The 17,227-nt window shown below is 44.7% G+C and overlaps 1 protein-coding gene across 3 annotated transcripts in view; it reads left to right on the top strand.

Annotated features, from left to right (window-relative positions):
* cep131 (centrosomal protein 131) overlaps positions 1 to 17,227 on the top strand; it is an 84,014-nt gene that overhangs the window by 48,556 nt on the left and 18,231 nt on the right. For all 3 annotated transcript variants that reach the window (XM_078401384.1, XM_078401385.1, XM_078401386.1), the window contains 4 exons: positions 3,203 to 3,328; positions 6,619 to 6,735; positions 11,262 to 11,364; positions 14,624 to 14,825. In XM_078401384.1, the coding sequence (XP_078257510.1) occupies positions 3,203 to 3,328; positions 6,619 to 6,735; positions 11,262 to 11,364; positions 14,624 to 14,825 (548 nt within the window). The remainder of the gene's footprint in view (positions 1 to 3,202; positions 3,329 to 6,618; positions 6,736 to 11,261; positions 11,365 to 14,623; positions 14,826 to 17,227) is intronic.

The following is a 17,227-nucleotide window of genomic DNA, read 5'->3' as shown; positions in this document are numbered from 1 at the left end:
CATATATAAATGGAACAATGGGGTTGATGAGGCTTTACAGGACTGCTTTGGCACAACTGACTGGCAGATGTTTGAAGGCACAGCAGAAGGCAATATCAACAAATGCACAGACTCTGTCTTAGGCTACATAATTAAGTGCATCGATGATGTGGTTCCAAAAGCCACCATCTGCACTTACCCAAATCAGAAACCCTGGGTCGGACGGGAAGTCCGTGTTAAACTTAAAGCACGGACTACTGCCTTCAACTCAGGCGACCTCAACGCTTATAAGGTAGCCAGATATGACCTCCAGATGTCCATCAGGAAAGCCAAGAGAGCCTACAGAAACAAAGTGGAATCTAACTACTACAGCTCGGACTCGAGACGCATGTGGAGTGGATTACGCTGCGTCACAGACTATAAAAGGAAAAACAGGAGCACTGTTCAGCCTACCGCATCGCTCTCGGACGAGCTTAACACCTTTTATACTCGGTTCCATGCAGACAACACAGCGCCCACCATGAGTCCACAGGTGTGCAGGGGGACGACCACACTGTCCTTACAAATGGCAGACATGAGGTGGTCCTTCAAAAAGGTCAACGACCGCAAAGCTCCAGGGCCGGATGGTATTCCAGGGCGGGCCCTCAGAGTGTGCGCTGATCAACTGGCAGTGGTGTTCACCAACATCTTCAACCTCTCTCTGAGTCAGTCTGACTCCTTCAAAGCGTCCATCATCGTTCCTGTTCCATAGAAACCAGCAACCTCCTGTTTAAATGACTACCGTCCTGTCGCACTGACATCAGTCATCATGAAGTGCTTCGAGCGACTAGTCAAAACTCACATCTGCTCCTCTCTCCCTGACACCTTGGACCCTCTTCAGTTTGCATATAGACCAAACAGGGCCACGGACGATGCCATCGCCATGGCAATACATACTGCGCTCACCCACCTGGACAAAGGAAATGCATATGTGAGAATGCTCTTTATTGACTACAGCTCGGCATTCAACACTATTATTCCCTCAAAACTCGTCCCCAAGCTCCTTGATCTTGGACAGGAGACCTCCATCTGCGGATGGATATTCGATTTCCTGACGGGCAGGCCCCAGGTGGTGAGAATTGGCAGCCGCACCTCTCCCTCACTGATCCTCAACACAGGCACACCACAGGGCTGTGTGCTTAGTCCTCTCCTGTACTCCCTGTTCACGCACGACTGTACTGCTAAGCACAGCTCAAACAGCATCCTAAAGTTTGCTGACGACACGGCCATCTTGGGCCTCATCGCAGACAACAATGAGACGGCCTACAGAGAGGAGGTAAAGGCACTAAACAGCCGGTGCCAGGAAAATAACCTCTCTCTCAATGTCAGCAAAACTAAAGAGATGATGGTGGACTACAGGAGACAGCGGGGGAGTGGACATCTCCCCATCCACATCGGTGATGCTGAGGTTGAAAGGGTCAGCAGCTTTAAGTTCCTCGGTGTGCACATCACTGAGGACCTTTCTTGGACACTGCACACGGACACAATAACAAAGAAGGCCTGCCAGCGGCTCTTTTTCCTGAGAAGACTGAGGAAGTTTGGCATGAACGCCAGCATCCTCACAAACTTCTACAGATGCACCATCGAGAGCCTGCTGACGGGCTGCATTACAGTCTGGTACGGGAACTGTTCTGCCCACAGCCACAAATCACTACAGAGAGTGGTGTAGACGGCACAGCACATCACTGGCAACTGTCTCCCGGCCATTCAGGACATTTTCTACCGGCGGTGCCTGCGGAAGGCACGCAGCATCATCAAGGACCACAGCCACCCAGCACACAGGCTGTTCTCCTTGTTACCGTCAGGCAGACGATACAGGAGTATGGCTGTGCGTACCGCCAGACTTAAGAACAGTTTCTACCATCAGGCCATCAGGCTTCTGAACTCATAAACTCATAAACACTTTTCACATCATATATGTTGATTATTTTAATATTGTCTTTTTACCTTACTAATGTCATTTTAATCTTATTTATCCTTGGAATATTACTGCTGAGGTGACCCGTTGTCTTGTCAAATACATTTCATTGTACCGTTGACCCTGTGCCAACCTACATATGACAAATAAAATTATTATTATTATTATTATAGACAATAGACAATAGGTGCAGGAGGAGGCCATTCGGCCCTTCGAGCCAGCACCGCCATTCAATGTGATCATGGCTGATCATTCTCAATCAGTACCCCATTCCTGCCTTCTCCCCATACCCCCTGACTCCGCTATCCTTAAGAGCTCTATCTAGCTCTCTTGAATGCATTCAGAGAATTGGCCTCTACTGCCTTCTCAGGCAGAGAATTCCCCAGATTCACAACTCTCTGACTGAAAAAGTTTTTCCTCATCTCAGTTCTAAATGGCCTACCCCCTTATTCTTAAACTGTGGCCCCTTGTTCTGGACTCCCCCAACATTGGGAACATGTTTCCTGCCTCTAACGTGTCCAACCCCTTAATAATCTTATACGTTTCGATAAGATCCCCTCTCATCCTTCTAAATTCCAGTGTATATACAAGCCTAGTCGCTCGTCTTTCAACATATGATCTATATTATCTATCCTACTATATTATCTATCCGATTATATTATCTATCCTACTAATTGCGCTCTCAAATATAATATTCCTTTCATAAATCTATATAGATATATATTGATATGTATGTGTGTGTGTGTATATATATATATATACACAAATAAATAAATTTGAATCATTTTTCAATTTTAATCCTCCAGATTATTTGATGGCTTTATTTAATCTGATCCGGTTTACACCCACATCCCCCCCCCCCCCCCCCCCCCACACACACACACACACACCCTGCCCCATGACTATTATTCTTTTTAAGGTGCACTATCTTTATTTTCCCTACCTTTGACATTAATCTATCAGGTTAGTTCTTTTCATCTTCCTCGCTTCCTGCTGTTTTGAATTGTGAGATCACACTTCCTACATTTAGTAACTCTGGGATTTAGTAGGTATTAGCCTTGCCAAGTTCACCAGTATCATTTTGTCCACTGGTACTTATTTCTTTCTGTTCCCCACTCTCACTTGTACATCTGTTGCAGTTGTAACAATGCCCAAGCATCACTGAATCTTGTGTTTAATCCATGTTAGCAAGGAGAAACTTTGCAGTAGAACAAGTGTGAATAGTTTCTGTTTAAACTTCGAGTGACCAAAACATTTTCTTACCAGATGCAACAGAGAGAATTAACTGTGCGTCATATGAAGGAGACTGAAAAGGAAATGAGCCAAAGATTACGAGTGCAGAAGGACCAGTACGAGTCAACGATCCAAAGGCATCTAGCGTTCATTGATCAGGTAAAATCACATTTAACAATCAGCTGCATTTTACATTCAATTTTATCTACCCTAAAATATACATCAAATCATGAGAGGAATAAATCGGGTAGATGCCACACAGGAGACTAGTCAAGAAGGTAAGAGCCCATGGGATCCAGGGCACCTTGGCAAAATGGATAAAAAAACTGGCTTAGTGACAGAAGGCAGAGGGTGATGGTAGAAGGGTGCTTCTGTGACTGGAGGCTGGTGTCCAGTGGGGTGCCGCAGGGATCGGTGTTGGGTCCCTTACTGTTTGTAATCTACATAAATGATCTGGATATCAATGTACAGGGCATGATCAGCAAGTTTGCAGATGACACAAAGGTAGGGGGCGTGGTGAATAGCGAGGAAGGGATCTGCAAGCTGCAGGAAGATATAGATGAGATGGTCAGATGGGCGGAGCAGTGGCAGATGGAATTTAATCCTGAAAAGTGCGAGGTGATGCACTTTGGCAGAAATAACTTGGAGAGGGAGTACACCATGAATGGAAGGACCCTAGGGAAGACAGGGGTACAGAGGGACCTTGGAGTACAGGTACACAAGTCCTTGAAGGCAGCAGGACAGGTGGACAGGGTGGTCAAAAAGGCATATGGGTTACTGGCCTTCATTAGCCGGGGCATCGAATATAAAAGTAGGGGGGTAATGATGGAATTGTACAGAACACTGGTGAGGTCACAGCTGGAGTATTGTGTACAGTTCTGGTCACCACATTATAGAAAGGATGTGATAGCTTTGGAGAGGGTGCAGAGGAGATTCACCAGGATGCTGCCAGGGATGAAGGGCCTTGGCTATGAGGAGAGACTGAGCAGACTGGGGTTGTTTTCCCTGGAGCAGAGAAGGCTGAGAGGGGACATGATCGAGGTGTACAAGATCATGAGGGGCATAGATAAGGTAGATGGCGGGGAACTTCTTCCACTGGTGGAAGGTTCAACAACGAGGGGACATAGATACAGGGTAAGGGGAGGGAGGTTTCGGGGGGATGTGAGAAAGAACTTTTTCACCCAGAGGGTGGTTGGAGTCTGGAACTCACTGCCTGGGGTGGTGGTGGAGGCGGGAACACTCACAACGTTTAAGAGGCATTTGGATGGGCACTTGAAATGCTACAACATTCAGGGCTACGGTCCAAATGCGGGAAAATGGGATTAAAATTAGACTGTGTTTGGTAACGGGAGGCGCGGACACGATGGGCCGAAGGGCCTCTTTCTGTGCTGTAGGACTCTATGACTCTATGCACAGAGTCTCTTGCCCAGAGTAGGTGAATCGAGGACCAGAGGACATAGGTTTAAGGTGAAGGGAAAAAGATTTAATAGGAATCTGAGGGGTAACTTTTTCACACAAAGGGTGGTGGGTGTATGGAACAAGCTGCCAGAGGTGGTAGTTGAGGCATGGACTCTCCCAACATTTAAGAAACTGTTAGACAGGCACATGGATAGGACAGGTTCGGAGGGATATGGACCAAGCGTGGGGAGGTGGGACTAGTGTAGCTGGGACATGTTGGCCGGTGTGGGCAAGTTGGGCCGAAGGGCCTGTTTCCACACTATGACAAAAAGCTGGAGTAACTCAGCGGGTCAGACAGCATGTATGGAGAAAAGGAATAGTGACGTTTCGGGTTGAGATCCTTCTCCACACTGAGTTGGACAAGTCGAGTTGGCGAAACAGAACATTGATGATCTGGCAACCAATGTTATTTTCCATTGATAGATAACCTGGTGCCAGTGATAAATAATATGTTAATAGGTTAAAGATTGTGCTGTAGTTTCATATACAATTTAGTTTATATTGGAGATACAACGTGGAAACAGGCCCTTCGGCCCACTGAGTCCAGTGTCACTGATTTACAGCGCCAGAGACCCCGGTTCATTCCTGACTACAGGTGCTGTCTGTACAGTGTTTGTACATTCTCTCTAATACCTCGTGGGTTTTCTCCGGGTGCTCTGGTTACCTCCCACACTCCAAAGACGTGCGGGTTTGTTGGTTAATTGGCTATTGTAAATTGTCCCGAGCCTGTAGGATAGTGGTGATTGGTGGTTGTCGGGAATTTGGTGGGCCCTGTATCCACACTGTATCTCTAAAGTATAACAACATAAAATGGAGGCCGGATTAATAAGAGGAAAAAAATTAACAGCTATAGAATTACTACCCTCTAAAATAATAAAAATGATCTTGCAAGCCAGTATTTAAATCCGAATTGCTGTATGAAGCAATAAGTCCAAATCCCTTGGCAGAGTAAAATCAAATTTCCCATTGATCTTGAAAGAATATTGCAGCATTCTTTCCCTGTTTCAAAATGTGGCACTATTGGATGTGAAACATCATGGACATAGAAACATAGAAAATAGGTGCAGGAGGAGCCCATTCGGCCCTTCGAGCCAGCACCGCCATTCATTGTGATCATGGCTGATCGTCCCCAATCAGATTGTCCCCAATCAATAACTCGTGCCTGCCTTCTCCCCATATCCCTTGATTCCACTAGCCCCTAGAGCTCTATCTAACTCTCTCTTAAATCCATCTAGTGATTTGGCTTCCACTGCCCTCTGTGGCAGCGAATTCCACAAATTCACAACTCTCTGGGTGAAAAAGTTTTTTCTCACCTCAGTTTTAAATGGCCTCCCCTTTGTTCTAAGACTGTGGCCCCCGGTTCTGGACTCGCCCAACATTGGGGACATTTTTCCTGCATCTAGCTTGTCCAGTCCTTTTACAATTTTATATGTTTCTATAAGATCCCCTCTCGTCCTTCTGAACTCCAGTGAATAAGATCCCCTCTCATCCTTCTAAACTCCAATGAACTCCCATTAATTCAGGAGGTGATGTTGCGTTATAGTTTACCCTGCTGTATACCATGTGCTCCATCTTGCAAGGTTGCACGATGATCAGCTAAGCACAAATTGCAAGAGGAACGCAGTGGGTCAGGCAGCATCCGTGAAGGGGATTAACAGGCGACGTTTCAAGTCAGGACTCTTCTTCAATGTCTGAGGAAGGGTCCCAACCCGAAAGGTCGTTTGTCCTTTTCCTCCGCAGATGCTACCTGACCCAAATTCCTCTAGCACTTTTGTGTTTTTGCTCAAGATTCCAGCATCTGCAGTTCCTTGCCCCTCCTTGAAGTTCAGCTGGTAGGCTTTGAAGTATTTAACGCAAACCAAGTAAAAATGAAAGCTAACGGTCTCTTTCAATTGTACGTGAGAGCTAAATCTAGAAAGTTATTTGTTGCTTAATGCCCTTTTTGCTTTGATGGCAATTTCTCTGACTGGTTGTGCATTTATTCCCAACAGCTGATAGATGACAAGAAAGTGTTAAGTGAAAAATGTGAGTCTGTGGTGAATGACCTAAAGCAGGTGGATCAGAAATACATGAAGAAAATCCAACAGGTGCAAGAGCAGCATGATGTGGTGAGCATTTCAAGCTGTGACGGCATGAAACCATGTTGACTTTACAGTACGGGTTATATGGCCCAGGGAGCAACAGTTGCACTGAGACTCTGTGCAAACCTCTTGCCGCCTTATCTCACCACACCATGTCAGCATATCTTTCTATGTCTCCCTTCCCCCTTATACTTGTTTCTCTTCTCTGCTTCATCTCAATTGCTTCCTGTGGTTCCACATTAAACCACAATAAAGAAGAGCAGGGTGGTGCGGCGGTAGAGTTGCTGCCTTACAGCGCCGGATACCCAGGTTCCATCCTAACGACGGGTACGTTCTCCCCCTAACCTACGTGAGTTTCCTCGGATCGTCGATTTCCTCCCACACTCCAAAGACGTGCAGGTTTTGTTGGTTAATAGGCTCGGTATCAATGTAAATTGTCCCCAGTGTTTGTGGGATAGTGTTAATGTGCGGGGATTGCTGGTCGGCACGGACTTGGTGGGCCGAAGGGCCTGTTGCCGCACTGTATCTCTAAATTGAACTCCCTTTAGGATTTATTTGTGACCATGATCTTTAGTTTGCAGTTTCCTGCATGTGGTAACATCTACTCTATCCAAATGAACCCTTCAAGATCTTAATTATAGTATAATCCTTTTAAATGTTTATTTGCACTTTTTCCAGTGCTTCTACATTCATTAAATTATATGAAGACTAGAATTTGCGTTTTTTACTTTACAGTCAAGACAATGATCTGTACTTGTAGCATAAGTATTCAGCTTTTGAATTTTATTTTTCTAAAAATGAAGTCCAGTACTTTGTTAGCACATTTTATAAATTTGTTAAATTGCTTTAATGATTTGGCAAACCCAGATCTCTGCATTGCGTTTTAGCCACCACCCAATTTAGTGCTGCGTTCCATGAGCAGATGGTTTGAGTAAAATGGAGATGAAAGAGACTGCACATGCTCTAGTCCCTCTACCCCCATCATTACGTTTCATTCCCCTCCCCACCTGATACCATCTGCCTCTCACCCACATCTACACCTTCTGGTTGCCTTATCCTCTCCTCCACCTCGTTCCGTCTGCTCATCACCCCTCCCTCACCTGGTTCCACATCACTTTCCTTACGCAACACATTCTGCATCTGCAGCACCTTGTTTCATTCATCACCTTCCAGCCTCCGTCTCTATCTCCCCTTCCCTCCCCCAACTGCCTCTATCTGCCGCCCTTTTATCTCTTTTTTTTCTGTCTCACCCTATCACCCTCCACTGTCTGAGTCTGCCCCTTTAGTTCAGTTTAGAGGTACAGTGTGGAAACAGGCCCTTCAGCCCATCCAGTCCACACCGACCATCGATCAACCATTCACATAGGTTCTCTATATTCCCACTATCAACATCCTACACAGGGGACAATTTATAGAAGCCAATTAACCTACAAACCTGCACGTCTTTGTAACATGGGAGGAGACCACATCCTACACACTAAGGACAATTCACAAGCCAATTAACCTACAAATCTGTATGTCTCTGAAGTGTGGGAGGAAACCAGAGTACCCGGGAAAAACCCACGCGGTCACGGGGAGAATGTACAAACTCCGTACAGACAGCGCCCGAGGTCAGGATGCGCAACCGTGCCGCCTATTTCTGAAGTAAAATGTCCATTTTCTCCTATTATATTAATTGAAAGGAATAGTTCTGTGAAATACTTTGAAAGATAACTAGAGCGTTCCGGAGAAAACCCACACGGCCACCGGGAGAACGACCAAACTCCGCACAGACAGCATCCATTGTCAGGATCAAACCTAGGTCTCTGGCGCTGTGAGGCAGCAACTCTACTGCAGCACCACCATGCTGCCCTCTCCCACCTGGTCCCATCTGCCCTTCATCACCCTCCTCTGCTGGCTCCACCCATCACCTGCCAGCCCCTACCTCACCCCTACCTCCTTACCTCTTTCTACCGCTACCTTCCCCCGTACCATCTCGGACCTGTTGCAGGGTCTCGACCCAAGATGGCGGCTATCTCTTTGGATCCACAGGTGCTGGCCTGTTAGCCAGCCAATCGTTTATCCAGACAATGTATTCAAAACTAAACCCACACGGTCACAGGAAGAACGTGTAAACTCCACACACAACAGCACCCAAGGTTTCAGTTCAGTTTATTGTCATATGTACAAGGTACAGTGAATAGCTTTTGTTGCCTGCTAACTAGTCAGCAGAAAGACAATACATGATTACAATCGATCCATTTACAGTGTATAGATACATAAGGGAATAACGTTTAGTGCAAGGTAAAGCCAGCAAAGTCCAATCAAGGATAGTCCGAGGGTCATCAAAGAGGTAGATAGTAGTTCAGCACCGCTGTCTGGTTGTGGTAGGATGATTCGGTTGCCTGATAACAGCTGGGAAGAAACTGTACCTGAATCTGGAGGTGTGCATTTTCACACTTCTATACCTTTTGCCTGATGGGAGAGGGGAGAAGAGGGAGTGGCCAGGGTGCGACTCGTCCTTGATTATGCTGCTGGCCTTGCCGAGGCAGCGTGAGGTATAAATGGTTGGTTTGTGTGATGGTCTGGGCTACGTCCACAATTCGCTGCAATTTCTCCCGGTCTCAGGTGGAGCTGTTACCAAACCAAGCTATGATGCATCCTCATTGAACCAAGTCTCTGGCTCTGGGAGGCTTAGTTCATGCACAGCACATGTTACCTTTTCAAAAAACATCAATGAATTCTCAAACAATTTCACTTTGCTGACTGTGCATGAAGACCCTGAACTTTTTCTAAGTACCCTGTTCTAATGTCTTTAATAGCAGCATCTTGAAGACGCCAGCATTTCCCAGTGACAGATGCTCAGTAAATAATAAGATTTTAGCATTCTGCTGTAGTGTGAAGAAAATGGGGTGGCTGATTAAAACTGGTGCACTCTAACTGCTGCACAACCACCACTGCTCCCAGCAGACGAGTCAACAGTAACAGTTAAGGAATACACAGTAAACTGATGCCAACTTATCCTTGTCCTTACTTTTATTTATAATAATGAATGATCTCTTGCTATCCACTTTGCTGCTGTAACACTGTAAATTTCCCCGGTATGGGACGAATAAAGGAATATATATATATTGTTAATATTTTGTTTAACGTTGACCTGCAAAACCAAGCAAATCTCCATAATCGTATAACAAAATAGTTGTCAAATTAATAGTCCCTTATAGAGAAGGCTTAATTCCGCTTGAAGCTAATCTGCCCTGTAACAATCTTATCATTGGCTATGTGATTACCTTGGCCCCAATAATTTGTTTTAGTAAGTAATTTAAATTTTTTTGTGTGGTCTACCTGAAGTACTCTTATCTTTCAGTGATTTTACAATTTGGTGTCGCACCCAATATTTGACTGCCAATTGTTTCCTCTACATTTTTACATTTTTATTGTTGAATAAATAGTTCTCCCTCTCAGAGATTGCACTTCAGTTCCAAATTTAAATATCGTACAGCATTGTTCTTATTTTCCCTTTTTTTACGGCTTCATTTAACACACGAAAAATTACAAAAATATAAGTATTTTTTATTTTCTGTTTGGCAGCACATAGTTTAAGAAAACCATTCAGACTAATTCCTTATTATGTAGAGATTGAGAGGAAATAGATCAGTCATGATCAAATGGAGGAGCAGACATGATGGGCCGAATGGCCTAATTCTGCTCCGATGTCGTATGGTCTTGCGGACCCATGGAATTACAGAGACTGGTTAACAAAAAAAAGACAAAGTACTGGAGTAACTGCAATGATAATTCTGTACTAATGCTGCCTTTTGTGCAGTGTTAAATGTTATAGTTTGCCTCTGTTCCTTATATTTCATCTAATGGGCCAGTGATAGTTTAGAGATACAGCGCGGAAACAGGCCGTTCGGCCCACTGAGTGCTATCCCCGCACATTAACAGAAGCCTACACACACTAGCGACAATTTACACTTAAACCAAGTATACAGTAAGTACCCAAGCCAATTAACCTACAAACCTCTACGTCTTTGGAGTGTGGGAAGAAACCAAAGATCTCGGGGAAATCCCACGGGGAGAACGTACAATTTCCATATAGACAGCACCCGTAGTTGGGATCGAACTCGGGTCTCTGGCGCTGCAAGTGCTGTGAGGCAGCAACTAACCGCTTCTCCATGGTGCCGCCCTACAGTGAATAAGAAAGTGTGTTCTTCTCCTTTTTGGTGTCATTCAAGTTGATTAAAAAAAATTAATCACTGACACAGAATTTTCTTCGGGCTAAGGGAATCAAGGGATATGGGGGAAAAGCCAGAACGGGGTGCTGATTTTGGATGATCAGCCATGATTATATTGAATGGTGGTGCTGGCCTGAAGGGCCGAATGGCCTACTCGCACACCTATTTTCTATGTTTCTAATGAATCTATTTCAAAGATGTAAAGATATGTAAAGACGCATATTGTTTTGTTTCCTCTAATTCAATATTCCTGTAATCTGAGTTAGACGTTCTTTTCATAAGATTGCCCGACTACACAGCAGTTTTCTTGTAACATCCACAACTCTTTGTTTGTAGGAAATCAAGAAGTTAAAAGAACTAATGAGTGCGACAGAAAAAATCCGCAGAGAGAAATGGATAGATGAGAAAACAAAGAAAATTAAAGAAATCACTGTCAAAGGTACCAGTATATAAAATTGTGATCCTCATCAGGGATTTTGTAAATACCTGTGAGATCAACTTCCATTGATCTTCATAATCGTATAAGCATTTGGCAACAGAACGGCCATGAAGGAAATGAAATGTGCTTTTCAATTCATAATTGAGTTACTTTTCTTCATGTTTATTTACCAACTTAAGGTACTTTTTAGTGAAATGGTTTTAAATGTTTTTATTACATTTCCATATGCACAAGTCCAAACATGAAGAGTTAAGGGTATTTTATTGCCTTATGTCCCAAACAGAACAATGAAATTCTTACTTGCAGCAGCACAACAGAATATGTAAAAAATATAATAAACAAAACACAAAGATCTTCGGTTTCTTTCCACACTCCAAAGACGTACAAATTTGTAGGTTAATTGGCCAGGTTATGTATACTTGGCTTAAGTGTAAATTGTCGCTAGTGAGTGTAGGCTTGTGTTAATGTGCGGGGATCGCTGGTCGGTGCGGACCCGGTGGGCTGAAGGGCCTGTTTCCGCGCTGTATCTCTAAACTAAACTAAAAAATATATGTGTGTGTATATATATATATATATATAATATGTCTGAAGAAGAGTCTCGACCCGAAACGTCACCCATTCCTTCTCTCCAGAGATGCTGCCTGTCCCGTTGAGTTACTCCAGCCTTTTGTGTCTACCTTAAATATATATGTGTGTGCGTGCGTACGTAAGTATGTACATACACACACATGCCGTCTGGGACAACGCATCCAGTTTCATTGGAACCTCAGTTTCATTGGAACCTCAGCAGCCTTCCCTTCTCCAACTTTGTACAATGGTAACAGTATGTATGTAATGGATGCAATGTGTATAAAATGCACCAAACCCACACATGCAGCAAACCTGCAACCTGTACCTCCAAGAAGGGTGTGGGCAGCGGACAGATGAGATACAATACAATACAATATATCTTTATTGTCATTGTACAGGGGTACAACGAGATTGGGAATGCGCCTCCCATACGATGCAATAATTTAATTAGCTAGTCAGTATTAATTTAAACAACCCAATGAAACAAATTGTAACAGTTTTAAAACAGAATAAAGTGCAAGTAGATCTGTGCCGGATCACTCTGCGATGTGACCATCCGGCTCAGCAGGACCGGTTCATAGCAGCTATGGCCCTGGGGATGAAGCTGTTCCTGAGTCTGGAGGTGCGGGCGTAGAAGGCCTTGTATCGTCTGCCCGATGGAAGGAGTTCGAACAGACTGTTGCAGGGGTGTGAAGAGTCTTTGTGGATGCTGGTGGCTTTTCTGAGGCATCGTGTGTTGTAGATGCCCTCCAAGGCTGGTAGCTGTGTTCCGATGGTCCTCTGAGCTCTATGGACTACCCGCTGAAGAGCTTTCCTCTCTGCCTCCGTGCAGCTGAGGTACCATCACCATTAGGTCCCCCTCAAGTTGCACATCATCATGACTTGGAAATATTTCCGGTCCTTCTAGTCACTGGAATTTCTGGAATTTCCTTTGAAGCGCTCTCACAAGAAGGACTGTTCATCATTCCCACCTCGGGGGCAATGGAGATGGGCAATAAATACTGGGTCAAATGTTTTCATGAAAGTCCAATCTGTGTAGCTGAGAAAAAAAGTTCCTATGTTTATCAAAGGGTGCGAAACAGTGGTATAACATTTCTGTGAACACGAAAGTTTTATATTCTAAATAGAGCAAAGTAACCAGCGATGCCCTGACACCAGAAATAAATAAAAAGAGGTAAAAAACTTTTGCTGTCTTAGTCTGTATTTGTAAGAAAGAAAGTAAGTGAACTGCTCACTTTCACAGAGTTGTTACACACCCTGTTTCTTACCCTGTGATGAACACAAGACCTTTTTGTTCAGCTGCACATATAAAATACTTTGCCTAGCATAAATAATAAAAGCCAGTAGGCCTTTCTCTGCCATTTCGTATCTCTTTGAATGACAGATTATTTCCATTTTGAAGCTTGATATTGATATGGTTTAGTTTCCAACCGTGGAGTAGGAGAAGCAGCTGCTAGGTTAAACAATTAACCTGGACCTTAGGTTCAGTCTGAAGAAGGGTCTCGACCTGAAAAGTTACCCATTCCTTCTCTCCAAGATGCTGCCTGACCTGCTGAGTTACTCCAGCATTTTGTGATACCTTCGATTTGTACCAGCATCTGCAGTTATTTTCCTACACTACCTGAACCTTAGTGTCCTTTTAAAGCTCAAGCAGAGCTTTTTGACTCAAGATAGACACAAAAAGCTGGAGTAACTCAGCGGAGAAAAAGAATGGGTCGAGACCCGTCTTCAGTATAAAACCTTCACACTCACAGAAACGTTAAACTACTGTTTTCCACCCCGTGAAAAACAAAGGAACTTTTTTTTTCCCAGTCTGAAGAAGGGTCTCAACCAGAAACATCACTCGTTCCTTTTCTCCAGAGATGCTGCCTGTCCCACTGAGTTACTCCAGCTTTTTGTGTCTATCTTCGGTTTGAACCAGCATCTGCAGTTCCTACACTTTGTGACTCGATATCCACGGCCTTTCCTCGCCTATTTGACACACCTTTACTTTGCCTGTCTCTGCAATAGCCCAATCTGCTCCTAACCACAAGCATCCATGCCTTTGTCACCACCTGATTGCTCCTCTGTGTATCCTTTGCACACTTCCACTTGCTCAATATCCTGCCCTGCATAGTCATCCCCCCTTTTGTTGTTTATATGTGTATTTACCTGCCGCTCCTTAGTCAGCAATCCCCAGCTGTACAACCAACACCAAATTGCAAATATGTTCTTCCTCGACCTGTGACTCATACCCCACACAACCGCACTTTGTCTAAATCGGTTTTGTTTTTCTTTAAACATATGCAAGATCTATGCAATAAAAAGGAACTGCAGGTGCCACTTTATACCAAAGATAGACACAAAATGCTGGAGTAACTCAGCGGGTCAGGCATCTTCTCTGGAGAAAAGGAATAGGTGATGTTTTGGGTTGGAACCCTTCTTCAGACTGGGAGTCGGGGAGGGGGAAACTAGAGGTGGGAAAAGGTGCAGAACAAATCAGAATGCTGAGAGTCAGGGGAGAGGGAAGCCATGCGATAGGGGAAACTAGGAGAAAAGGTCTGAAGAAGGGTCTCGACCCCAAACGTCACCTATTCCTTCTCTCCAGAAATGCTGCCTGCCCCGCTGAGTTACTCCAGCTTTTTTGTGTCTATCTTCGGTGTAAACCAGGCCCCTTCCTACTCTAATAACGTAACTGTTTGACTTCCAGGCTTGGAGCCAGAGATTCAGAAGCTAATAGCTAAACACAAGCAGGAAATCAAAAAACTCAAGGCGTTGCACGAGGCTGAACTGGCGCAGTCTGACGAACGTGCGGCTCGGCGGTACATCCGGCAGACGGAAGAACTGAGGGAGCAGCTGGACAAAGAGAAAGAAGACCTTTGCCAGAGGGAGAGAGACCATGCCAGACAGAGGTTTGGGGGAAATACGATTTCTATCGCAGCTTGCCGCGCGAGTCCGATAATCGTGGCTACACCGCGGAATAACTTTGCATCGGCATTATTCCCTGACAGTGATTTTTTATTCAAAAATTCAAGTCTAATTTCTTGTCATATGCACATGAACAATGTGGTTCAGGTACAATAAACACCTTAAGCGCATAAACTCGGATAAATATATAAATGATACCTAATTTACTTATTAAATTGTGCCAGACAGTGAAAAGTAAACTGCGCAAAAAAAATTCAAGAAAAAATTAATGAAAAACACAATTGGAAAACAGACAATCCATGATTGTATAATTTTCTAGGAAAGAACTGCAGATGCCGGTTTAAATCGAAGGTAGACACAAAATGCTGGAGTAACTCAGCGGGACAGGCAGCATCTCTGGAGAGAAGGAATGGGTGACGTTTCGGGTCAAGACCCTTCTTCAGACTGATGTCGGGAGTGGACGGGACTGAGATAGAATGCAATCGGAGACAGTAAGACTGGTGGGAGAACTGGGAAGAGGCGGGGATGGAGAGAGAGGGAAATCAAGGGCTATTTGAAGTTAGAGAAGTTAGATTATAGGTTGTATAACTGTTGTTTAATTTAAAGTTGTATAATTGTCTCTCCTTTCACTGTAGAATAACTTTGCATCTGCATTATTTCCTGACAGTAATCTTTTATTTTAAGATTCATGTAGGGTTTCCAATTGTCCCGTATTAGCCGGGCATCCTGTATATTTGTCCCGGGGGGCACTGTAGGCCCGGAACTGTAGGCCCGGGGCCGCTGTAGGCTCGGATAGTGTAGGCCCGGGTGCTGCCCAATGGAGGTTGCGTAGCAACCCGCCTCCTGGCCGGGCTGCCTCCATTGGTGGAGCAGAAGCACGTGGCCGCTGGCTGGGTGAGGTCACGCGGGGCGGTGACGTCACCTTTTGTCCCTTATTTGGGAGTGAGAAAGTTAGCCCTAGATTCAAGTCGTTTATTGTCATATACACAAGTACAATGTGGCACAGGTACAATAAAAACATGACTTGCAGCACACCACAGGCACATAGACTCAGATTAATACATGTTACACATTAAATTCTGCCAGACAGTAAAAAGACGACTGCAAAAAAAAAAGACATAAGTGAAAAAAACCCACAATGGGAAAACAAACAATCTATGGTGGTGGAAGAGGTAGCTCATAGTGTTCCATGGTCACAGTAGGATTATGTCTGTAAGAACTACCTCAAAGTGCACTTCAAGTTTTACCGAGGTTTATCAAATTTTACCTCGAATTTACATTTGGGCCTAAATATTATTTGCACCTGATTTTAGAGGTTATTTGACCAGCCTGTTGTGTGTGGGAAAGATAGACACAATGTGCTGGAGTAATTCGACGGGTCAGGCAGCATCTCTAGAAAAAGGCTAGGTGACGTTTTGGGTCAGAACCCTTCTTCAGACTGAATGTAGAGGAGGGGGGTGGGGAAGGGGGGGGGGGGGGGGGGGGGTGAATAAACTGGAGATGAGAGAAGGATTTCAAAAATCGGGACCAGTAACAGATGACTTCAGGAGAGGTGGAGCCCATCATGGCCCATTGTTGGCTGGGAAAGGTGTGAGAACAAGAGGGACAGGAAGCCAGCCCTGATTTTACTGGCCTTTTCTCGCCTCCAGTTTATTTCCCCCCAACCCACACGTCTTCTTTCAGTATGAAGAAGGGTACCCACCCTAAACGCCAACAGTTATTTTTCTCCAGAGATGGTGCCCGAGTCACTCCAGCATTTTGGGTCAATCTTCAGTATAACCAGCATCTGCAGTTCCTTCCTACACATTTGTGTATTGGGTCCCTCCTGACATTCTGAGGGAGAACTGAAAGTACTACAGGTGCTCCTCAACTTACAATGGGGTTATGTTCCGATAAACTGAAAATATCGCACTTCGAAACACATTTAGTACACGTGATCACGTGGCCGGAAGCGAGCTGTGGGTCCCTGCCGTTGCCCAGCGTTTGCACCATTGTAAAGTCGAAATATCGCACGTCGAAGCATCGTTAGTTGGGGACCATCTGCACTTAAAACCAAAAGGTTTCCTTAAAATAAACTGCCAAATTATGCTGATGCATTTAGTTTTAATTAATGTCGGGCGGCACGGTGGAAATTGATTGACTAGTACAATAAAGTTTTATGGAAGAACCTCTGTGTCCTATTCCAGTTGTACTGACATGACTATTTACAAATTGATTCTGTGAATGTGGAGGAAGGATATAATTAACAATACAGCAGGCACAAAGGGCTGGAGTAACTCAGCGGGTCAGGCAGCATCTCTGGAGAACATGGATGGGCGATGTTTCGGGTCGGGACCCTTCTTCAGACTGGAAGGTGGTGACTGACCCGCGAGTCACTCCAGCACTT

The sequence above is a fragment of the Rhinoraja longicauda genome, chromosome 6 (genome assembly GCF_053455715.1).
Source record: "Rhinoraja longicauda isolate Sanriku21f chromosome 6, sRhiLon1.1, whole genome shotgun sequence".
NCBI lineage: Eukaryota > Metazoa > Chordata > Chondrichthyes > Rajiformes > Arhynchobatidae > Rhinoraja > Rhinoraja longicauda.
This window is presented reverse-complemented; position numbering and strand designations above follow the sequence as displayed.